Below are 25,967 nucleotides of genomic sequence, written 5' to 3'. Positions count from 1 at the left end.
TATTATAATAAATTAGTGTTGTGTGTGTAAATACATAATTTTAGGGTAAATTATGCAGTTAGTACCTAAACTATTAGTTTTGGCCCCTTTTTTGTACATAAGCTTTTATTTTTTCAAAACCATACCTAACGTTTAGTTTTCATTTCATTTTAGTACCCCATCATTAAAAACTTAACTCATTTAGTACCTAAACTATCAGTATTGGTCCGTTTTAGTACCCAAACTTTCATTTTTTTTCAAAACTTAACGTTGAATTTTGAACGTGAATACTAAAACGAAACAAAAAACTAAATTTTTTAATGAATGATACTAAAACGAAACAAAAACTATATGTATGATTTTAAAAAAATTAAGAGTTTAGGTACTAAAACGGATCAAAACTAATAGTTTAACCCCTAAACGAGTAATTTACCCATAATTTTATGATAAAATCAATGTATAATAAAATCATTGATATTATTCTTATGATATTAATATCATAGCCATCGAGTAATTAATGCAACTAATCAGAAAAATACCATTGGTAAAGAGGGAGAGTAACATATAGTTCACACCACGGGACTCAATCATCAACGTTAGATATGCGACCTCAGTTAAGTTAGATTAGTTAAGGCAAAACCTTAGAACCGGAGTCCAACAAAAAAACTTCTATCAAACAAGCCCAACCAAAGTAAAGGTGGAGAGTAACATGCAATACATTAGCCCAACAAAAGTTAAGGCAGAGTAAGAGTAACAAACATTCATATTATTAGGGTTGTAAATGAGACAAGACAAACCGTAAGTTATTTAAGTGTTGATCGTTTAAAATTTGATTAATACTTGATTTAAATAGAGTCAATTACTTGATGCTCTACTCAAAAACTCGAGTCGTTCTTGCGAGGCAGTAGCACTATGATTTGCTTCACCTTTTTTGTACAAAATTTAGTTACATTTATCTGTCAAATCTCTAAAGTGGTAGGATGCGTATGTGTTGTTACTGTCATGAACCGTGTGATTTGCTGTACCTTTGCCTCATCAGACCTTTAAAATGGATAGTTTTCAGGTTCCACTTCTAAGTTTCTTAGGGATGGCGACCGGATGGAATGAGACGAGTCTTTAGTCGTTTGATTAACAATTTCGATTCAATTTTAGTTTGTTTTGCTTTCGACGTACTTAAAAGCATATGATACGTTTTTGAAAAAAATATCCGAAGTAATTATAAGATAATATATATTCGAATTTTTTTTAATTATTTAACAATAAACGTTCATATCTCTATAAATATCATGTTCGAACTATGTACCTCAAAAAACAATAACAAAGTAGTATATGTTCTAAATACTCTCAACCATTTGACAATGAACTATCAGTCACTCTGTTGCCCCTGTTGATGCTCGAACCTCTGACCTCTAGAAACAACAACGATTAATTTTAACCACTAAAATACGTTGGCTCGTGCAAATATCTAACTTTTCTTAAAGTATTGAAAATATCGTTTAATGTATCTAATAATGGTAAGCATAGAAATTATATATTTTCTTTTTTTATATTTTTTAAAAAATATATAAATTTTCATAAATATTTTAAAAGTAAGATTTTTATTTTTTATTTTTAAAACTATTATTTAAACGGATAACATATACAAATGGTCTTCGGCTATAGGGTATTATTTTTTCAAGTCCCACAACTATTAAAAGTTATATAATGGTCCTCCGACTACAGAGTGTTGTTTTGTTGAGTCCACCAACTATTAAAAGTTACAAAATGATCATCAACTTGATCCAAACTCATTCTTTTCTATTAAAAAGTAGACAATATTCTGAGCTGAACGTTAACATGCCGCTTGTGATATGATAAAACCTGACCCCTAAATCTCAAAGGACTATCATACCCCAATCATCATGTTAACGTACAACTTAAACAACCACCAATTTTATAATGAAAAAGGACGAGTTTAGAATATAATGAATAGTTTGGTGACCATTTTGTAACTTTTAATAGTCGATGGACTCAACAAAGAAATATTCTCAAATAATTATTTTGTAATTTTTAATAGTTAAGGAATTAATAATGTAGGATCCTATAGTTGAGGGACCATTTGTGTATTTTATTCTATTTAAAATATTAAAAGCATCATACTAAAATATTAGTTATAGGTCCCAAGTTCGAGCACATTAAAATGTATGAAATTTATTTTCAAATAGTTAATTGTGTTTTGATCATTACATAATAGTAATACTTTTATAATTTTTAAAAACTTTAACAAATTTAATTATCACCGATGATAAAGGTGTTAACGAGGTAAGTCCACGAATCCATCCCTGCCACTGGGCCATAGGCGGTGTCCTGGATCCTCTATATATTTCCCTGTTTGATGGCCCATGAATTCCGATACACATCAAACCCGCCAAAACTGCGTTGTATTTGCACACCGCAATGGATAGACAGTCAGCGGCGGTCGTCGCTCTACCTGGACTTGTTATTGCTTCTTCTTCCGACAACAGTCATTACTTGGTACCACTTCAGTTCCCTCACCACACCACCATCGACACACTAGTGCTTCACTCTTCCAACAACAAGGTGGTTTTCTCTTGCACCCACTTCTCATGTCATGTCTTTTACACGTTTTTGTCATGGATTCAATCTCTGGGTTTAGAAATTTAATGGATTTAATCTTTGGGTTTAGAAATTCAATGGGTTTTGAAATCAAATTTGTGTGTACGTTGACCTGATTTTTCTTGAAAAAATCAGGGGAGTAGTAAATGGAGCCATCTGTTACTTGCATACAAGACTTAGGAAGTTAGGAGTTGTATTTGGAGGGCTTGTGACATCCCCATTGTATGTATATCCATCCATGCATTTGAATTCTCCAACTGAAGAAGACTACTTGGGGATTTATAGCATTATGTTTTGGACTCTTACTCTCATTGTGGTTGTCAAGTGTTCCTCTATAGCTCTTATGGCAGATGATCATGGTGAAGGTATGTCATATCCATGGTTTGTTTCTGGGTGATTCCTTTTCCGAAGATCAGTCCTTCAAATTTGATGTTCTTGTCTCGCTTGCCCGGTTTTGAGTGCTCATGGTTGCCTTGATAACAGTTGGGTTTGGAATCCTGTTTATATGATTCCTTTACAGCATTGTATAGTTTGGTGGGTTTAATCGAATTCTAGTTTTCGTATGATATTATTCAACTTTCCGTTGAAGGGAGCTTAAAATTTTGCATTTCTATTAACCACTACTGCACATGAATATTCTTCATCTAGCCAAAAGCTGATTGGGTGCAGGTGGGACTTTTGCCTTTTATTCTTTACTCTCTAGAAATATGAATATCGGAATCCTTTCTTCAACACGTTCTGATTTAAACTTGAGTCGATCACGTTTTGTACTTAATGAGGACGACAACCAGAAATCTAGACTTGCAACGAAAGAAGTATGGTTGCCAGAAGGGTGTTGCTTTTCATTGCTATGTTAGGTACATGTATGCTAATCGGTGATGGTATTCTTACTCCTGCAATCTCAGGTTTTTTTCCGGATTTATTCCTTTATTCCTCTTTTCTTTGTTGTATCTAAGTTGAGTATTTTTTCAAATTTCACATGACCTGCACATATTTTGACAGTCTTGTCAGCAATGGATGGACTAAGAGCACCATTTCCTTCTGTCACCAAGTGTAAGCATCCGAGCTCTCAAATTGGAGTGTTAATGTGTTCTATATTCGAATAAATTATTTCTGTACTAAAGCGTTTAATCAACAGTTTCATGTTTTTCGTATTAATTTATATGTGAGCATTCATTCTCCATGAGGTTTACTAGTTGCTTGTTTGTGCAGGATTAGTTGAAACGCTTTCTGCAGTGATTCTTTTTGTTCTGTTCCTGCTGCAGAAATTCGGAACATCTCGAGTGAGTTTTCTGTTTTCCCCGGCATAGTTTTCTTTTTGTTCTTTTCGTTTAATAGTTTTCTTTTTGTTCTGTTGGAGTTTATAGTATTATACATCATTACCCCGGCATAGTCAAGGCTTTATCACCACATTACATTGTCCATTTCTTTTGGAGAAACGGAAAAGAAGGCTGGTTGATGCTTGGTGGTACCATCCTCTGCATCACAGGTAATTGTGTCTACCACGTTTGTTTATTTGCAAGAGACTTACCCGATTTTCGAGCATGGCAAACATTTGTCCCAATTAAAACCGATTTCAATACCCTTGTATCCGTTTTAAAATATTATATAGGTTCCGAAGCGTTGTTTGCAGATTTGAAGAGTTGTTTGCAGATTTGGGTCATTTTAACCGAAGTTCCATTCAGGTAAATTATGTGTATAATAACTTTTGGCACCTCTTAGATTTCCTTTAACACGGCTGAAAATGGTTTCTCCCTCCTTCCCAACAGATAGCTTTCTTATTTACAATATACCCGTCGTTGGTTCTGACATATGCCGGACAAGCAGCGTATTCGATTAAGAACCCCAATGATCATATTGATGGATTTTACAAGTTTGTACCGAAAACAATTTACGGGCCAATCTTTATCATAGCCTCATCGGCTGCAGTCGTGGCAAGCCAGTCACTTGTATCTGCCACCTTCTCTGTCATCAAGCAATCCATCGTACTGGATTACTTTCCTCGGGTCAAAGTCGTGCACACGTCTTCCAACAAAGAGGGAGAGGTCTACTCTCCGGAAGTCAATTACATCCTTGTGATTCTTTGTGTTGCGGTTATACTCGTATTTGGAGATGGACAAGTTATCGGCAATGCTTTAGGTTCACAACTATATTGTCGACACTGTTCATGGTCATCATATGGAGAACACCACCGGTACTGGTTGCAATGTACTTCATCGTCCTTTATACGATGGAAGGTGTCTACGTGAGTGCGGTATTGACCAAAATTCTCGAAGGTGGATGGATACCGTTTGCCATATCCTTCATTCTCGCCTTCATTATGTTCGGTTGGTACTACGGGAGACAGAGGAAGATGCAGTATGAACTAACTCACAAGATCGACATGGGAAGACTCGGAGCACTATTCTAGGACCCGACCGTGCAGAAGGTTCCCGGATTGTGTTTCTTTTACTCAAACATACAAAGCGGACTCACTGAACCTCGAAGGAGACGACTTCGTTAGTCAAGTTATGGACAGCTTGCGAGTGCATATCGGAAACAGATCCGGTCGTTTATCTTCCGACCTTACATAGGGTCAAGACGAGATCTCGGAACTCGGAGAGGCGAAAGCTGCCGGCGTAATTCACGTTCGAGGAAAAGCGAGGTTTTACGTCGGGAAGAAAACTGGCTTGTTCGACAGATTAATGCCTGCCTTCTACGAAGTGTTGCACAATAACTGCAGCTCTGCACTGCCTTCTCTCGGGGTGCCGCTGCCGCAGCGTCTGGAGGTCGGGATGTTTTACGAGGCTTGAAGAAAATGTTCATGTCGGATCAAATGAGTAATATCCTCATTATTTTTGTATAAATATTTCTTCGATCAATATCAATTTTAAAATTAATTAAATTATATTCCAATCCTCAATTCTTAAATCTTTGATTTAACAATTGGATCTTACCTTTGTGTTTATTATGATTTTATTTGTAGTTCTTGATCAACTGCATGATATGCCCCTAAACTATAACCCTCATTTTAAATTGGTCTTTAAACTTTTTAAAATTCCAATTTCATCCTAAATTAGTCCTTAAACTATTGAACATTCTAATTCCATCCTTAAACTATGATTCTCATTCTAAATTGGTCTCTAAGCTTTTGAATTTTCCAATTTCATCCTCAAGTTCATCCAAATATGTAATCACTACCAATCATAGTTTAACCTAAATTTTATTTTTTTTAAACATATAATAATATAATTTGGCCTAACTATTATATTAGTTTGGGATAAAACTAAAATGTTCAAAAAGTTTGGGGACCAATTTAGAATGAAGATCATAGTTTGAGGATGAAAATGAAATATTCAAAAGTTTCAGGATAAATTTAGAATGATAGTCATATTTTAGGGATAAAATTGGTATATTTACAAGTTTAAGGACTAATTTAGAATAAATATCATAATTGAAGGACGTGTGATGCAATTAACTCTTAATTCTTTTAACCTTTCATCTTGATTGTGTCTCTAAGCATGTATTTAAATAATTATCCTAATCATTGTAATGTATCAATGGATTAATATATTTTGAACAAAACTAAATTTAAACTAGAAAATAATTTATACTGAGAACTTATAATTTATAACTCAAATCTAAATTTTTTTACGAATTCAATATTGTCATTAAATTTTGGAGGTAAAGAATATTAATGGTCCACGAATATAGGGCATTACTTTGTTGAGTCCCTTATTATTCATATGTTCTAAACTCATTATTTTTTGTTAAAAAAAATTGACGGTAGGCTAAACTGGACGTTAACCTACTGACTGAGATATGATAAAATTTAGTCTTATAATCTCAAACGACTATCATATCACAGTCATCATGTTAACGTCCAGTTCAGATTAACGTTAACCTTTTAGAGAAAAAGGACGAGTTTGCAATATATGAAAAGTCGGATGATCATTTTATAACTTTTAATAGCCGATGAACTCAATAAAGTAATGTTATAAAGTTGGAGGACAATTTTGTAACTTTTAATAATCGATGGACTCAACTAAACAATACCTTATAACCAAAAGACCATTTTGTGTACTTTACCCAATTTAAATATATAAAATAAGATAATTTAAAAAAAAAATGGAAATGCTATTTTTCTCCATATATAATATGTGATGTATCTAGGAAATTCTACAGTACGACACCGATAAACAATAATTAAAACATTATTATTTTTATTTAAAACATCAATATTTTTTAATATTTCTAATAAAGTAGCTAATAATAACAAAATTGATAATACTATTAATTTTGTTAACAAAATCGATAAAACGTCTAATAATAATAAAATCAATAAAAATAATAATATTTTTGATAATTTTTTATCAATTCTATTATTTAAATAACAACAATATTAATAATACTTTTTTGTTAGTGGTATATTAAAGTTGCGGCACGTGATTATTTGCCGACGTATCCACCCAGTTCTGTCTTCATGCTCTCCGTTCATATATATATATATATATACATGTCAATTTTCACCATTTCCCTTCACGCCTCTTACCGATCATCTCCTTATCCAGACCCAATATGGAAAACATCGGCGCCAATTTTCCGGCGGGTTTAATCCTCGGTGTTTTGTTCCTCTCCTGTCTTTCCCATGTTAGATCCGACGCCTCCGACCACCGTTACAAGGAAGGTGATCCCGTCCCTCTATACGCCAACAAGGTCGGCCCTTTCCACAATCCCAGGTAATTAACCCTTTCATTTCCCTCTCTTCTTCACTGGTTCTGAGAGTTACTACCTTTCTGACTCGATACCTTCATTCCCATTTAACAGCACTCACGTTTCGAACATTTAGAGCAAGAATCTCGTTACTTTCAGCATTTTGTTTTGTTTTGTTTTTTTCATTTTATGCATTGGGTTTGTTCTTAAATTTGACATGTTTTGGTTTTGTTTGTTTGATTGCAGTGAAACCTATCGTTACTTTGATCTGCCTTTTTGTTCTCCGGGTTCGTTTTTTTCCCAATTAGATCTTAAACAATTTAATATAGATTCTTAATAAGATGGGGTTGTTGTTGTTTTTAATGTAATTCAGACCATGTAAAGGAGAAGAAAGAAGCATTAGGTGAGGTATTGAACGGAGACCGGCTCGTGAGTGCTCCTTATAAACTGAATTTTAGAGAGGAAAAGGATTCATCTGTTGTTTGTAAGAAGAAGCTTTCCAAGGATGAGGTCGTGTTTTTCCGAAAGGCGGTCGAGAAAGATTATTATTTCCAAATGTACTATGATGATTTGCCAATTTGGGGTTTTATAGGCAAAGTTGATAAGGAAGGGAAAACCGATCCCAGCGAGTACAAGTATTACCTTTACAAGCATATCCAGTTTGATGTGCTTTATAACAAGGATCGCGTTATCGAGATCAGCACATGGATGGATCCGCATTCGCTCGTGGACTTGACCGAGGATAAGGAAGTTGATGCTGAGTTTATGTACACTGTGAAATGGAAGGAAACCGATATTCCCTTTGAGAAGAGGATGGACAAGTACTCCATGTCCTCTTCTCTGCCGCATCATCTGGAGATACATTGGTTCTCGATTATTAACTCTTGTGTGACAGTTCTACTTTTGACCGGTTTCCTTGCAACAATTCTCATGCGGGTCTTGAAGAATGATTTCATTAAGTGAGATCCATTATATCTTATATATATATATATATAATTTTTTTGTCTTTCATTGTTGTTGTTGGTTGCTATAAATATTTGATTTGCCATGAAAGGTATGGTCAAGATGAAGAAGCAGCCGATGACCAAGAAGAGACTGGATGGAAGTATATTCATGGAGACGTGTTCCGTTTCCCAAAGTACAAATCCCTGTTTGCTGCTGCTCTTGGATCTGGAACTCAGCTTTTCACTTTGTAAGGATCCTACTTGCTGTTTTGTGTTTATGTTTCATTTAGATTTGTGAAGTAACATTTAATACATTCTGATCTATATGTCAATTATTGGTGTCCCTTGCTCTAATTTCTTTGAACCTTTGCATGTCTATCAGAACAATCTTCATTTTTATGCTGGCATTGGTTGGTGTCTTTTATCCGTACAACCGGGGAGCTCTGTTTACTGCCCTGGTGGTCATATATGCGCTCACGTCAGGGATTGCGGGTTATGTAGCAACTTCTTTCTACTGTCAGCTTGAAGGGACGAACTGGGTATGTCTAGACGGTCTTTTAGTATGAAATGTTAATGTGGTGCTTCTAAGCTTTAGGTCTCTAAGTGGACTAATTTATTTGACATTTCTCTGATAAACAGGTTAGGAATCTGTTATTGACTGGCTGCCTTTTCTGCGGACCCTTGTTTCTTACGTTCTGCTTCCTTAACACAGTTGCTATTGCTTACAGTGCAACTGCCGCACTACCTTTTGGAACTATCGTAGTAATTGTCCTCATATGGACACTTGTGACATCTCCGTTGCTTGTTCTGGGTGGTATCGCTGGCAAAAATAGCAAGGCTGAGTTCCAAGCTCCTTGCCGCACCACTAAATATCCTCGAGAGATTCCCCCACTGCCTTGGTACAGGAGTGCCATTCCTCAGATGGCAATGGCTGGATTTCTTCCATTTAGTGCTATCTACATCGAGCTTTACTACATATTTGCGAGTGTCTGGGGCCACAGGATTTATACCATATACAGCATCTTGTTTATCGTCTTCATAATCCTTCTGATCGTCACTGCTTTTATTACTGTTGCTTTGACATATTTCCAACTTGCTGCTGAAGATCATGAATGGTGGTGGAGGTACATAAACTCTCTATCTCTGCATTCGTCTCCCAATTGCTTTTCACATTGCAATTTTGAAATATCGTCTCATATCGGGTACTTAATTCGTAACAGGTCTTTCCTATGTGGTGGATCAACTGGCATCTTTATCTATGCCTACTGCTTGTATTACTACCATGCACGATCCGATATGTCTGGTTTTATGCAAACGTCGTTCTTCTTTGGTTACATGGCCTGCATCTGCTATGGATTCTTCCTCATGCTCGGGACTGTTGGTTTCCGCGCATCACTTCTCTTCGTCCGCCACATATACAGGTCTATCAAGTGCGAGTAGCGGGATTCCTAGCCTGTTGCCATGGAAAAATTCTATGATTTTGGTTATAAAATTAAGTGGAAGAGTGCCATAATTGTTGTTAGGTAGCAAACGAGGCATGCTTTGATCATGCCTAATGGGAGATCTACAAAATCTTGTGTTTATTAATATATGGATTGTATGTAATCAATTTCCATGTGACAGATTTGTCTTTGTAGGTTTCTGTTAAGTTGTTTTATACATCTTTGGCTCTTTTCAAGAGAAAAATGTATTATTTTTTACTATAAATGCGGATTCGAATTCGAATGTTGATCATATGTTTTATTTGTCATAGATACTTGTCGTGCTCAAAACTTGAAACACCTTTAGCCCGTGTATATCTCGTAATACGAGATAAAGATATTACATCATCTCAATATATCTCGTAATAAGAGTTAAATATGTCATATCAATTCAACTGACTGAACTTAAATACTTAAAAATTTTGTTTTATTTAATAATTTTTTATCTTTAAAAAGTTTTTTTTCTTAATCATATAAATTTATAAAATATTGTTTATCATTGAAACTAATCCGAACTAACAGTTCAGTGTTGTTTTATATTCAAATACAACTGCCTAATACCTCTTGATTTTAAACCATTTAAAATATAACATTTACATTATTCACTCATAAATAAGATTAATACTAAAATTAGACAAAACTAAATAAAATAATCCATAATTACTATTACAAACCCTTTTAAAATAAATCTGATAAAACAACCCAACATATATAATGTATGTGTCACTAATAAGTCAAAGTTAGGATGTCTTACTGATACTGTCGGTAGGTTTGATTTTCCATAAAATGCTGGCAAACTCCTCAATTCATGTCCACTACTTTATTCGAACCTACGTATGAAAATCATCACATGCTAAGTTAAACTTAGTGAGTCTGAAATATAGCTAAAACATAAAATACATAAAAATATAAACAATAAATTGAAAATTTAAATAAAAAACAATTAAAACTTCAAACCGGACTATTCAGAATGCTTTCTTTCTGAAAATCATCATCTCACGATTTTATCAAAAATCATGTAAGTCATCATTAAATATAATAAATAACTTTTGTTCTTTTCATTCCAACATATTTCATAACTTTCTTTTCAATTATATGTTTTTTCTTTTATATACTATCATAACTTCCACACTTACTGTTATAGTCAAATGTATATGTAAGAGATTACAAGGTATATGAGTATAAGGTGCGCACTAGGCACAACATGGCGCCGAATCATAACTGAAACTGCGATATGATGCACTTCAATACAATCATAACCTGAGCACCAACGGTGCTGAACATTGGTACACGAATGTACCAAAACTGAACTGATAGCTGATAAACATTCACTTAATGATATGTCAAATGTACCTATGACTCTCAATGCAACATACAATGAGCTTATATTTATCATCATAAAATCATTTATTCATCTACGTTTAATAATTGTAAAACATCTTATAACTGTAAACATCTGATAAATAAAAATCATCTGATAACTGTAAATATTTGATAACTTAAAATCATATGAAAATTGTAAATATTTAGAATTCATCATCATAAATATCATATTTGGACAATTCATACATAAAATCATTCATAAAACTTGATGAAAAGTAAAATATTATATAAATATTTCATACTAAAAATTTATAAAGCATACTGGAAAATAAAATGAAGTTGACTTATCGCAAGTCGTCATCGATCAGAGTACTTAAATAAATAAACTAGAATCATTTGAACTATTTACTTATAAATCAAATATAAGCCTCACTAAGCATTAAAAATTTGATTCCACTACACAATTTATTGAAATTTCATATTCTAGCAGTTTGTACAACCTTCAAAGAAATATTATTCTGTATTAATATTTATATTGAAAAATTATTCTGTTTGCACCACTGAAAACTATACTCAAATATGAATCTAACTATATAAGGCACTCCATCTAATTCCACTTGTACAATCTATAGCGGATTTTTAAAGTTGATTGTCAGAAGCTGTTTTGGACAAAATCTGTTGTCCTATTTTCTGACATATCACTAATTAAAAGTTCATATCTTTTATATACTTCTCGAAATAAGTTATCGTTTATTTTAAACTAATAGACAAATTCAATGGTATAAGATTCATCCTCTAATAATTTTTGTAGATTTTTTGATGATTTTTTAAATTTACTGTTCAAAACATAATTTCTAGGCAGATTTTACCAACTAGTGTCATTGACTTATTCACTAGTTTTATTAGCTTACTAAATAAACATATCAACTTGAATCACACTTCACATAATACTAGGAGTCACCTCTTAACGTAATTTCGACACTGGCTAATCGCAAGTCAATGCTTGGTCGAAACATATATACAAATGAAATGCACTCACATTTGCCTTGCTATCAAATCTTCTCCGCGATAATCTTCTCAATCTGACACTTTTTCATTCCCTTTCAAGCTACTTGAATCACTAAATTTACCGTGAACTGACGACGTCATATAATAACATAGAATATTCAAACTATTCGTTAGTATCGAACTAACATAATCTAAATTTAAATATAAAATTTCGATAAAAATAAATCTGATACTTAAATTGATATAAAACTAAATCGTACTTCCATCGTAATATCAAACTTCTCAAAACATTCCTTAAATTCAATGAATATTTCGTTTCACTATCAACTCTTCAACTTTTATTGATTTCATAATCCAACCACTAATTATAGATTCTTTTTAGAATTCGTATCAACTTTCCTATTTAATCCATAATGACCATTCACCATTATGACCATTTTATGTTAATCTCATAAAATTTTCAGCACCTCAATAAAATATTCAAATCAACACTTAAACATTCAAAAGCTTGCAATTTCATCCTAAACTTTCTTAGACTTTTCAAATTCAACCACACAACTGATAAACCTAGAATTAAATATCAACTTAAGAATTAAACCCAAAAATCAACCTATTAAATAAATTTCCAGAATTACAATAATTTACTCAAATGATACTTCCACATTTAATAAACTTAAAATCAAGTCCCCATAATTTTGAGACTTTTCAAATTCCACCCTCAAATTTTACCAAATTTGAAATTTGGTTCCAAACAACTTTCCAACTTAAATTTCCAGCATTAACCCTTCAAATATTACATTCTTGCAATAATATCCCACAATTCTCAAAACTTGTATATTAACCCTTTTACTAACTCAAGGCTCCAAATTGATCTCTAAGTCACATATAACAGTTCTAATATCAATTCTAGACCATAAAAAAAATCAATATTTTCCCCTAAATTTTCCCAAATGGTTGCATGTCACTATGATCATAAGACTAGCTTTTCATTCAATTTCAAGCCTGAATTCAACTTCCTTACTTCAAATTCATGTTATTCTAATCAACACAACATCAAATTGAACCAAAATCCAATCAATCACCAAAACCCTAATTAGGCCAAATGCTTTAAATCATTCTACACTTGATTTTAAACATCATACATGCTTGAAAATTAATCTTCAACATAAAAAACATAATAATCTTTCATTAATTCTTCGAACTCCAAAAACCCTACATAAACCCTAACCTTCAACCTCAACATATAAGCATCTTCACTATGAAATATTGATACCAAATGATGAAGAATTTCATGTTGATTAATTCTTTAATTCATAACTTAGTCCAAAAATCAATCATGTAAGCTTAAAAATCAAAAATAAAATGTTTCCCTTGGAGAAATGGTTGTTTCGGCCAAGCTTGAAGAATGAGCTGATTTTTTGCTAATTTTCTTTTTTAATCTAATATTTTATTAACCTTGACACATGGCACTTTAATAATATAATTGAATTTAAAATTTAATTAATGAGAAATCCCAAAAATACCATTAATGAAATTTGATAATTACTAAATGTCATTTCATTATCTTCCATTAAAATATTCCTTAGTCAAAGATGAATTAACTTTACTTTTACTTTTCACTTTGGTCATGTAATTTTTGAAAATTGCACTTTAGTCACTAAAATTCTACTGTTCGACCAAATCTGAAAGATTACACTATTCTGAGCCAAATTTCTTTTATATAAAATATGGATATAATATTTCCAACCATTTTCTAACATCCTTCACATTTTTATAAAATTTTAATTCGATTCGATTATCCAATTTTAATACTGAACTTTATCTCTTTATAGCTTTTAACACAAATCTCGTACTAAAAATCTGATTCCCTACAAAAATCCTTGTTTTAGGCTAAACTATTCATTTAGGGGCTAAAATCTATTGCTTTTTAAAATTATATTTTTGGTACCTAAACTTTTACAAAGTTTATAATTTATCCATCAAACTTTCAAAACTTACATTTTAGTCACTAGTCAAAATTTGGGGTACTACAGTTACTGCTTCCGTTGGCTGATCCAGGCATCAGCTCTCTTAGCAATGCCACCACCTGCAACATGTTAGGCCTTTTCGAAGGGAAGTCGTCGATGCATTGCAATGTTATCTCCAAGTACGTCATCATCTCTTTAACTTCTTCTGCTTCTGCTTCTGCTTCGTCGGTTTCTTCTGCTGCCAACAATATTTCCGGGTCTATCGCTTCCATGTGTTTTTGTTCCCTCACCTTCAGTTTTACCCATCCAACCAAGTTGGTGTCCCCGAAATCCTCTTTATCAGTGGGGCGCTTTCCAGTCAAGAGTTCCAGGAGTACAACTCCAAGGGAATAGACATCGCCCTTTGCCATGCATAGGAAGCTTTGGTAGTATTCCGGAGGGACATAACCGGGTGTGCCTACAAGTGTGTTCACGCTTAAGTGAGTGTCAAGAGCACTTATGAGCCTTGCCATGCCGAAATCTGAGACCCTGGCTTCCACTTCATGGTCTAATAACACATTACTTGACTTCATGTCTCTATGTATGATATGAGGGATGTAATTGTGGTGGAGAAAACAGAGTCATTTAGCTGCTCCTCGGGCAATCTTTTTCCGTTCCTCCCATGTTAGTATCCGCCGGTCTCTCGCCTTTGCTCTTCCGTGGAGCATTTCTTCGAGATTGACATACTCTATGAACTCATACACGAGCAGCCTTTCCTCTCCAATCATGTAGTATCCCAACAATGGCACAAGATTCTTATGCTTTATCTTCCCCAACATTTCCATTTCAGCCATGAATTCTCGATCGCCTTGGCAACTCAATCGAATAAGCTTCTTGATCGGGACACTCGAACCATCCTTCAAAGTGGCTTTAAAGACTTCTCCAAACCCACCGCTACCTATGAGACTTGTTGCTGAGAAACAATTTGTGGCCTCAATAAGTGTGGAAAACTTTAGCTTCCTTAACTGCCTCTGAAACGTGGCGACATTGATGCTCAGCGGTTCTTTCTCTTTCTTCATCTTCCATGTGGTAGCTGCATGAACTGCTTGCAACCTATTAAGCATCTTGACTTCCTCGGCTTCCCTCCGCCTCTCACGCATTGCGATTGCCCATACAATAAGAATGCATATAGATGCAATGGATATAAAGACCCCAAGGACAATGCTATTAGCCCATGAGACAGCAGCAGGCTTCCTACTTCTTTTGCCATCTAAGTCTGAGCTTGTGGGAGCTTGATTATTTCCATTTCGACATTCAGGCAATGGAACTCCGCAAAGCCCCGGATTATTAGCATACTGAAATGTTGGAATTGTACTCAGCTGACCCCGTTGTGAAATCGGTCCGGTTAATTCATTATACGACAAGTCAATATGCACCAGGAAATATAGGTTCGAGAATGATTCTGGGATTTACCCCTGCAACCTGTTATGTGTTGCATCAAACACACCTAAGTTCCTCACCTGGCCAAGCGACAAGGGAATCTATCCGGATAGCTGATTATGTGCTAATTCAAGAACTTGTAAGGCTATCATTTAGCTTATTTCGTCCAGGATTTTCCCATGAAGCTTGTTGTAGGAGAGATCCAAATACTCCAACGTCTGGTATTGTGTGAAAAGGCTCGGCACTGGACCCAAATACATCCTTGTAAAATCACAACTTTTTAAGTTTGGTATCTGCAACAGTCTTTCGGGTCTGATACCAGTAACCTCCAACAGCCCTCCTACACCTGTACACGAATTCCCCACATTTCGTACGAACACCAGAGTGTTACTTGAATGGATTCCGCTGAAGGATTTCGCCCCGAGCTGCCGGCCGAGTCTCGGTGGAATTTCTCCAGTGAGCTCGTTGCTGTTTATATCTAACCAAACCAAGTTGGTGCAGTTCCCTAGCTCTCCTGGTATTTCACCACTCAAGCTATTGTTAGCGAGCTGAAGAACTGCTAACCTTGACAACATGCCGAATTTCCGAGGGATTGAACCATTGAGTTCGTTGCTCGTGAGAGATATCCATTCGAGATTGCTGCAGCTGGATAACTCAACAGGAATCTCTCCACCGAGTCGATTGTTGTTAAGGTTTAGATCTTTCAATTTACTGCGTTTTCCCAATTCTTTCGGGATTTGTCTCTCCAAGTCATTAAACCATGCTATCAGTTGCTCAAGATTCTCAAGTGTCCCTAACTCCGCTGGAATCGAGCCGTTGAGATAGTTTAAACTCAAATCAACTGTCCTTAAACGGGGACATTGTGACAGTTGAGATGGGATCTGTCCTGTTACAAGATTGTCTGGGATCTTTAGCTCCTCAAGTGCTGCAGCTCCAGGGCATATATCTGGTGGAATGATCCCCAAGAATTTATTCGAACTAAAATACACAACTCTCAAGCTCTTACAATACGAAATTGAAGACGAGAACGGTCCGAATATGATATTATTACTCAATAACAAGGCCTCTAATGCACTAAAATTCCGAAGGATAGAATCCGGGAAAGGACCTGTTATGTTGTTATTAGACAAATCAAGTACCTGCAGATAAAAACATGAAAACAATGAAGCAGGAACAAGACTTGATAAGTTGTTGTAAGAAAGCCTGAGTTCCAAAAGTGAGTCACATGCATTCCCCAACTCGGGAGGTATCACACCGGTGAGATAGTTAGAAGAAAGGCCAAGCCTGAGTTCCAAAAGTGAGTTACAAAACTGTGTTGCGAAATTGGAGTTCGTGTTGTGAATTTGAAATCGCGTTGCGATTTTGTTTGTTATTTTGCAAATCCAAAAAAAATGATTAAATCGTATATTATAAAAATTTTCGGTACTGGGGTTATTTTTTATTTATTTATAATATAAGCCTTTTAAATATTAGTATGGATCCACTCTGTACGGTTATACCAAAAGTTAAAAGGGTCTTAACTGGTAGTTGGCCTAAACTTTGTGTTGTGGACCAAACAAAGCCCATCCATTTGCTATTGATTCTAATTTTTTATTTAATTCTATGGGAGTTATTTCAACACAATTTAAACGTAAAAATCAAATAATTTAATTTCAAAATTTGAATAACTAGAATAATACAGTCCAATTAACTTAAAATTTTATTTTATTTTTATTTTTAATAGAACTTGAATTGTATTCGTCCTTATCAATAAATACTCAACGAATTAAATCTAATTATCTTGACAAATGATATGATGGGACTCAAATATAAAGTTTTAAAATTTCTAGAACCTCTTTACTATTAAGGGTAAATTATGTGTTTAGTACTTAAACTATCAGTTTTGGTCCAATTTAGTATTTAAACTTTCAAATTTTCAAATCATACCTAAAGTTTATTTTTTGTTTCATTTTAATACATCGTTCAAAATTTAAAGTTAATTTTTTTTTATAAAAAATGAAAGTTTAGGTACTAAAACAGACTAAAATTGATAGTTTAGGTACTAAACACATTAAGTTTTTAACGGTAGGTACTAAAATAAACAAACTAAATGTTAAATAAAAAATAAAAGTATAGCCATCCAATGAACAAAAAGAGAAAGGAAACTTCATTAAAAGGTGAGGAAACAGCTCCCCGTGGTCCCAAACCCAAAAATCTAATAACCCTTAATCCCATTAAACAAAAAAACCCTAAATATGTAGTGATTTTCCCTCATTGTTGAATTGTTTGAATTGTTGAAGAAGGTAAGTTTTGTCTTAAAAAAAAGTTAAATGAAAAAAAATGGCAGTGTGTGTGTCTGGCATAGCTGCTGCTGCTTGGCTGACCACTCTGCTATATTCTGCAACTGATAAAGTGTGTGAATGAGAGAGAAAGAGTGTGTGTCTCTGTCTGTGTTTTTATGTGAATTGCATGTGTTGTTTATGTTTGACAAGGACTATTGCCTGCGTATAACCATTTCAACTGTGGCACTGAAAAACATGGCGTTTTTGTTCTTCTGAATTTTAATTTACAGCCGTTTAAAAGGACTCAAATGCAATGAAAATGGCATTTCTTTCCACTTCTCTCCCTCTCTCTCTTGCTTTTCTAATGTTCAATTTTGGAGTTTGAATCCATGGGTCACCATCTTTGAATGGTTCCTTCCAATTTTCTATCTAAAATGGTCCCCAAGGGTTATGCAGAGAAAGTCATTTATGTTTAATTAGGGTTCGATTTGGTTCGAGTTTATGATTATTATTGGAGGGTCTTAGGCTAGTACAGATGTTTTAAAACATTCACATGGCATAGCTGCAGATAATATAGCACTGCAATGAGATCTCAGGGGCATGATTAATTTGTTCATATCAGAATCTCATCTAGATTGCAATGTTTGGAAAGACTACTTGAATAAGCAAAGAAAAACTCAACCTGCAGATCAAGAACAATGATGTTTTTTTAAGGGCTAGGTAGTGGGATTTTTGTTTTATCATTCTCCTTCACCCTCTGTAGTGGCTGAAGACATATAGCTCATAACAAGTGAGGTTTCATCGTCTGGAACCACGGCTGTCGATGTTTGGAACTGGTGTTTGCAAGTTTGACAAGTGATTTGCATGATGGTAGCACTGATATTCTTTGTGGCTTGTTCTTTCAAGGCTTGAGCTTTCTCGAGTTCGGTTTGTGCTTGTTGCCTTATCCTCTTTGCACTTGAGAACTCGAGCTCGGCCATCTCGATCTGCCTCTTGGCTTCTTGTCTAGCCTTTTCGGCATAGGCGTTCTCAGCCATGGCTAACTTAAGCTGTCCGCCCGCGAACTCTTTCATTCTGGTGGTTTCCAATGTCGTTTCATGCTTTTCTTCGACTGATCCTATCGATAGCTTCAAATGAGTAGCGTAATTCTCATCCGAATCCCTCGTCGGTAGGAGTTGGAGTTCGAGATTGTGTTGCTGTTGGTGCTGCTGATGGTCTGAAGTGGACGCATACATGAAAACAGGCTCGGTTGATTTCAACATCGGCAATCCACGCAACAGAGCGATGCTGAAGTTAGCAGCATCGCTCGAAGGACTAGTGCTCGACGCCGTTTGAGACGCCTGCAGCTGGTCGGGTTGAACCCGTCGAACTGTGCAAACATCTTGGTGTTCGATGAAACTCTCCACCCTGAAAAAGACAACATGAGATTACGTTGGATCATACGAACTAGGTTTCAACTTTTTGTGTAATGAAAATTGAAAGCGAACCTGGAGAAGACACGGCCACAGTCACAAGAATGGCCTCGGGTGCCACAGGTTTTGAGATGAGCCTTGTAATCCGAATGAACGGCGTACCCTTTGGAACATTTCTCGCAAACCCATTGCTTCTGATTGCTGTGTTTCCTCCTGAAATGTTTCTTGATCCCGACCAGATCTCCCAGAGCATGACAAGGGTCATGGTGCAAGCATGTCGGCTCGGGACAAACGAAAACCCTCTTCTTCACTTCCTGTGATTCCCTCTTCAGCAACTTCCATGGCACCTTATGTCTCCTCCTATGCATTTGAAGGTTCTGGTCCCTCTGAAACCCTTGGTTACAGATCTCACAAACGTACCTGTCTGATTCCAACAACGTCTTGGGCGACAAAGAAACCACCTCCGCATCAGGATCTACAAACAAAACAACAACAAAAAACAACAGCATGCATCAATCAATAGGGTAACCGTCTAATCAATTTAAAGATGAAACACAGTCAGTCCACCAGTACGAAACCTGGTGTGCCTGCCGGCTTCCTTTTTCTTTTCTGTGTGGCCCCGTTTTCCACAGAGGAAGAAGTTGGAACATGAAGAGCTGAAACTGAAATCGAAGTGTTGTCGTCCAACATTAAGTATGGAGCTCGAGTGATCGGTTTTTTGAACTGAAAAACCAATCAATCAATCTTCCTTTTAGCTGTACAGGTGGTGGAGCTAGTGGGGGAGGGTGAAAAAATTCAGCCTTTACTGATCCCAAGAGAGAGAGGGGAACATGGAGAAGAAGAAAAGCTATTGCTTTCTGCAAATATATCAACTTTCCTTGAAAATGAAAAAGGAGCCTTTGGGTTATATAAAGCTACTTTGAAAGAAAGAGAAGAAGCTCAGACAGAGAGAGAGAGCCCACACCCACATAATAACACAGGCATTTCGACAGAAGCAAAAGAACATCCCCACAAGAAAACAGTCATTATTCAATCACACAGTATAATTTGCATGAATTTATATTTCTAATATATATATATATATATATATCCATACCTCTCTTCTATTTCCACCTGACCTTTTCTTTGAGGAAAAAAAATCTGGGAAAAAATGGATTGTTCTGTTGGGTTAAGAAGAAAATGTGAACTAAAAACCTAATTAGTACTTTGTTTTGGAAAGATGAAGGAAACACGATTCGTCACTTTCAAGAAGGTTGCAATCACTTCTACTAGATAGTATTAGGAAGAAGTCACCCTATACTCGGGTTGGATAATATTCAGATGGAGGAGATCTATTTCAAATCGAATCGACCGAAAATCTGAACCGGTCCGAACATGTACATCTCTACATGTACATCTCTATTTAAAAGCTTATCGACCTTGAAATTAACTTAAAACTCGAAACTGAGCACCATCTTTAACTTTTTCTCGTCGGCACGACATTGATATTTGTTTCGATATTAGACAACTGTATTGAGAATTCAATGAATCATATTAGGCAACTGTATATTTCTCACTATACATATATATATCGCTAGCCGCTAAATGCCAACTGCTAAAAATATCACAGCAAAAAATAAAAAATAAAATAAATAAATATTGAAAATCATAAAAGTTAATAATTTTTTTTTAATGATTCATGTATTGAATATCATAGATGAAATGATAAAAAAATGTTTAAACCCCAGATTGCTAAAAATATAACTTTAAAGAAGAGGGACCGTATTGATGAATTTGACAAACTTCAGAGGCCAGTATAATATTATTCCATTTCTAATCGGAAGGTCTGTTATATTTTAGAGTAAAGTACACATATTGTTAGGGGTGTTCAAAATCGGGTATCTGTATTTTTGGGTACCCGAAGTATCGGTATCTGGAATTTTCAGGTACCCGAAATGCTAAAATCTCAGCTCGTGTCCCGGCCCATTAAATTCGGGTACCCACATTTTCGGGTCACGGGTATCTGGTTCATAATTTATTTTTATTTTTTCTTTAAATTATATTACTTTTTTAAAAAATTATACAGAAAAATTCTAAAATTGTTTTAATATATAATTCACACATAAAATTTAAAAATTCAAATTACATAATTGAAAGAAAATTTATTAAAAATTAAAATTAAAATATAATTAAATTTCAAATGTTTTGAAGTTAAAATAAATAATTTAGAATGTTAATGTGAAATAATTTAAGAAATTAAAAATTTAGAATGCTATGGTGGTACAATTTAAGAAATTAGGAATTTTGAATGTTAGAGTGAAATAATTTGAGAATTCTAAATAAAAATTTAATATAAAATAAAAATAAAAAAGATAATAAATCGGGTACCGGGTCGGCGAGTACCCGATTAAGTAAGATTTTATGACCCGGGCTCGACCCAGAAACCTGAAAAAATTAGTGGGCCGAGCACCTGACCCGAAAAATCGATATTTCCAAAATATACCCGATATATTTTAACCGTGTTGGTGGGTCGGGTATTTTTGAACACTCCTTACAGATGGTCTCTCGACTATAGGATACTGCTTTATTAAGTCTATCAACTGTTAAAAGTTATAAAATGGTCCTCTTGATATAGAATGTTACTTTATTAGGTCCTTTGACTATTAAATTTTATTAAGTCCTTTGACTGAATAAAGTCGTTATTTTTCGTTATAATTTTGAAAGTTATCTAGCCTAGACATTAACATTCAGCTTAGAATATCATCATTTTTTAACGAAAAACGATGAGTTTGGAACATAATGAATAGTCAAGTGACTATTTTATAACTTTTAATAGTCAAAAGACTCAACAAAATAACAATCTATAGTCAGAGGACCATTTATAACTTTCAATAGTTAAGAGACTTAATAAAGTAATACTCTATAGTCGAGTAACTATTTGTATACTTTACCGTATATTTTAATTAATTATTGTTGTTGAAGAAGATGGTTGATGTTTGGTTAGATTCTTTCAACATTCTCTCTCTATGTATACATATTAAAAAAAACACCATAGGTACAGCTTAAGAAACAAAATTGAATTATTTTCCCACTGGTTTCCATCTTCTCATGATGACCAAGTTGTACGGCTCAGAATAATTAACAATGGGGTATCCATAAACACAAATGGCTTAAGGATTATATTTGTTTGGCTAAAAGGTATCAAGGTGCTTGTACTTTTGAAAATAAATTAATGTGACCCTTGTATTGTTTTTTTCTCTCAATGCAATCCTCAAACTCAAAAAACAAACCAGATGTGATCCTTCAATCAAAGTTTTTCGTCATTGATCCTTATGGTGTTGGTGTGGCAGTTCATCTGTCATGTTTGAGTTACCAATTTAGCTCATCTATCATGTAATCCGTCATGTTATCAACCACCGTGAACTGCCATATCAGTAGTATGGACCGTCACATCAATGTAGTGAACTACCACGTCAGTATCGTAACAGTTAACGATAAAAAACATTAGTAAAAAAATCACATTGGATTTATTTTCTGAGTTGGAGTCTCACGTTTGTTTGGACGAGAAAATTGAACTTGAAAAGTGATTTTTATTTTTTAAAGTGGATGATGATTACTTAAGCAGTCTAAATTTGAATAACGTGGACTTGATCATGGCTCATATAACTTGATACCAAATAATTAAATAATACTTCAAAAAAGTCAAAAATAAAATATTGTTCGTACAAAATAAAATAATAAATGGTATCTAAAATAAAGTTAAAAAATTAATTTAGTATGATAATAAAATACAAAAAAGGAATTGGGGGACTAATTAATGGTTGAAGTTGAGTTGGAAAGAACGGGGAGATGATGGAAGATTGATCCTCAACACATGCTTCAATCCTACAATAAAGCAAAGGCAATCATCTCCCCCAAGTGTCATGGATTCCAAATCTTTTGAGCATCTTTTGGTTTTGGATTAAATGAGAGATTAAAATCGTTAAATCGTTAACAGCGTAACGAGATAGTTCGATGTTCTAATGTTTCCATCTTCATCGACGGTCATATGTTGAGGCTAGTTTTGAGGTATATTGCTCGTATTCTAGAAATAATATTTCTTATATGTTTTAAAGTTGTCAACTATTCTGTAGTCGCCGATGCTAGAACCTATGACTTATAGAGATAACAATTATCCTTTTAACTACTAAGGTCGATTGGTTCGTGCACATCGTTTAAATTTTTAAACAAACATATCCAAACCCCTCAAATATAAAAAAAAAAGCCCCAAATTCCCCTAAAATGATATTTTTTGTGTGTTTAATTTCATGAATTTTAAAAGGTTGTGAGAAAATCTAAAGTAATACGGCGGCCGAGGGTACAAAATTAATTTTGATAAAAAAATATTGGGATTAAATAAAATATTATATTTTTTGACTTAGACGTTAGCACCAAAATTGCCACATCATGTTGTTTCGAATTTAACGGTTCAATGCTTTAATTGAACTCAAAATGAAATTTAGTACTTATATTGAAATATTTTAAAATTTAACATTAAATTGATACAAAACCCAAAATTTAGTGACCAACGATGTAGTTTACTCTAAAATATATCTAAAAAACAAGTCCACTTTCCATCTTATAAAGCAGCTCACATCCAATTGAACTTTGGCTTTTATAGAAAAACTGGCCATTCAACTATAATTTGATTTTCAAATTGGCCATTAAAATATTTTGGCGACATAAACCTAAATTTTTAATTCATTCATAGTTTACTTTAAAAAATCGCTCAATTGATCTCTCGATTATAGAGTATTGCTTTATTAAATCCTTCGATTATTAAAAGTTATAAAATGGTCCCCTGACTATAGGATACTACTTGTTTATTTCTCTCGACTATTAAAAGTTACAAAATGGTCACTCGACTTTTCATTGTGTTACAAACTCGTCATTTTTTTTAAAAAATTGATGGTAGTTTGAACTGGACGTTAACCTCCCGACTAGGACATGATAGTCGTTTGAGATTCTAGGATCATATTATATCATATCATAGTTAGCAGGGTAACGTCCAACTCAAATTGTCACCATTTTTAAAAGGAAAATGACGAGTTTAGAACATAATAAATAGTTAGGTAGCCAATTTGTAACTTTTAATTGTCATGGACTTTAAAAAAATCTTATAATCAGGAGATCATTTATGTATTTTACCCTGATTTTTTCTAAGTCCGTCCCTATATATATATATAGAGAGAGAGAGAGAGAGAAATAGTGGACTAGAGTTGAAAAATAACGTATCTAACAAAGAGTATTGAATATGAGACATAATACACAGAGCAGGTTTATATATATATAGGACCTATATAGAGAATGAGAGTGGTTATTGTCTCTCTCAAAATGTTTAGTTTAATAGTATTTTTAGTCCTTATCGATTTAAATTTAAGTAAAATTAGATTTTCCCTTAAATTTTTAGATTATATATACTATGGTTGTCCTCCAGTTTTAAGGTTTTGCATTGACAAATTTGGATCGACTTGAGTCGCAAACTTAGTTTTGTTGGGCGAGTCTCCCAGCAGGGATTTTCTGCATACACAAGGACTCGAACTTGAGACCTTACTTATACGATATCAAGCTACTTACCACTTGAATCAACCCTATTGGTATCCTTATATATATATATGGCATTGTTGAATAAATTGATGGTGGAGGTGAGGTAAGGGTAATGGCCCTCCTTGTTGTAGTGCACTGAAACCTGAGGGTCTTTTGTCTGGTTTGGATTTGTCGGTGTCTCGAGAATTGGCATCTTATATTGTTAGCAGACTCTGAAACCCAGAAATCTAACCCAAATCTGCAACAAGAATCTCTCATTAACCCTGCTTTTAAGGCATAAGTCTTGTTTCTTTCTTTCACTTTCATGGAACTTTCATTTTTGTTTCTTGGCATCTTTGTTTCATCTCCTGTCCTTCTTCCTATATCTTCCATTATTTTCTTTATTAAATCCAACTTGTAATATTTAAACATAAAATTGAAAATACTATAGAATTATGATCAGAAGATATGTATTACTCTGTATAAGTGATTGAAATTTAATAATTTAAGTTTATACGGCTAGGTTTGAATCTTATAACCGTCACTCTTTGTGGACAATCTGTAAATTCCTTTGTAAATCTCAATTGGGTCTTAAGTATGTCCTGACTTTGGACTGAGGGAACCACCCAGACCTAGGCTTTATTGTAAAAAAAAAGAATATATGTATTACTACAATTATGATCATATCTTTTTACGTATACGTTTAATAGTTTTCACATATAGAGATAGAAAAAAGGTAAAATTCACTACAGGTCACATAAATATTAGTTTAGTTATAAATTGATAATATATTTTAAAAAAATTATCATTAGTCACTCAATTAAAATATTATTACAGAGGTATAATACCAAAAATAGCCCCTAACAATTACCAAGATGATCATTTTGGCCCATATTCTTTTTTGGGAGCATTTTAGCCCTTAACATTTGACTTTAGGGCACAAAGCTTACTCTATAGATGAAAAGTATTAGTTAACGCATGATTAATGCTATAAAATAAGAACATTTTTTATTCTAAAATAAAATATTAAGGGCTAAAATGCTCTAGAAAAAAAGAATAAGGAAGAAAGTGATTATTTTGTAAATGTTAAGGGTGCTTTTCCCTAAAATAAAATATTATGAGCCAAAAAAATAGAATGGGGCAAAATGACTATTCTGATTAACTTACCATTTTTTCTTTGAAATTAAAATATATGTCTAATGTGGTATAGTATAATAATAGTTCCAGTCTAATATTTATGAATTTTAGAATTACCTATTATAATAACTTTTTTTATTGAATGACTAAATTCTAACTTTAGAAAGGTGACTAATTTGTAATA

At 34.0% G+C, this 25,967-nt stretch overlaps 2 protein-coding genes and 2 pseudogenes across 2 annotated transcripts; 2 read left to right on the top strand and 2 right to left on the bottom strand.

Annotated features, from left to right (window-relative positions):
• The first annotated feature begins 2,415 nt into the window (after nt 1-2,415).
• LOC120145619 lies at nt 2,416-5,387 on the top strand (annotated as a pseudogene).
• A 1,715-nt stretch (nt 5,388-7,102) lies between these two features.
• Nucleotides 7,103-9,864, top strand: LOC120145763 (transmembrane 9 superfamily member 3). The gene is made up of 7 exons (XM_039159512.1): nt 7,103-7,313; nt 7,534-7,574; nt 7,661-8,246; nt 8,342-8,479; nt 8,614-8,770; nt 8,871-9,355; nt 9,452-9,864. Exons 1-7 carry the CDS (start codon nt 7,153-7,155, stop codon nt 9,669-9,671), a joined length of 1,788 nt encoding a protein of 595 aa, XP_039015443.1. The 5' UTR covers nt 7,103-7,152; the 3' UTR covers nt 9,672-9,864.
• A 4,187-nt stretch (nt 9,865-14,051) lies between these two features.
• LOC120145618 lies at nt 14,052-17,947 on the bottom strand (annotated as a pseudogene).
• A 390-nt stretch (nt 17,948-18,337) lies between these two features.
• On the bottom strand, nt 18,338-20,134 carry LOC120145764 (zinc finger protein SHOOT GRAVITROPISM 5-like). The gene is made up of 3 exons (XM_039159513.1): nt 19,681-20,134; nt 19,178-19,577; nt 18,338-19,097 (listed from the first exon to the last, which is right to left on the bottom strand). Exons 1-3 carry the CDS (start codon nt 19,790-19,792, stop codon nt 18,431-18,433), a joined length of 1,179 nt encoding a protein of 392 aa, XP_039015444.1. The 5' UTR covers nt 19,793-20,134; the 3' UTR covers nt 18,338-18,430.
• Nucleotides 20,135-25,967: the final 5,833 nt, after the last annotated feature.

This window comes from Hibiscus syriacus, unplaced genomic scaffold, assembly GCF_006381635.1.
Source record: "Hibiscus syriacus cultivar Baekdansim isolate YM2019G1 unplaced genomic scaffold, ASM638163v2 tig00110893_pilon, whole genome shotgun sequence".
NCBI classification, from domain to species: Eukaryota; Viridiplantae; Streptophyta; class Magnoliopsida; order Malvales; family Malvaceae; genus Hibiscus; species Hibiscus syriacus.
This window is presented reverse-complemented; position numbering and strand designations above follow the sequence as displayed.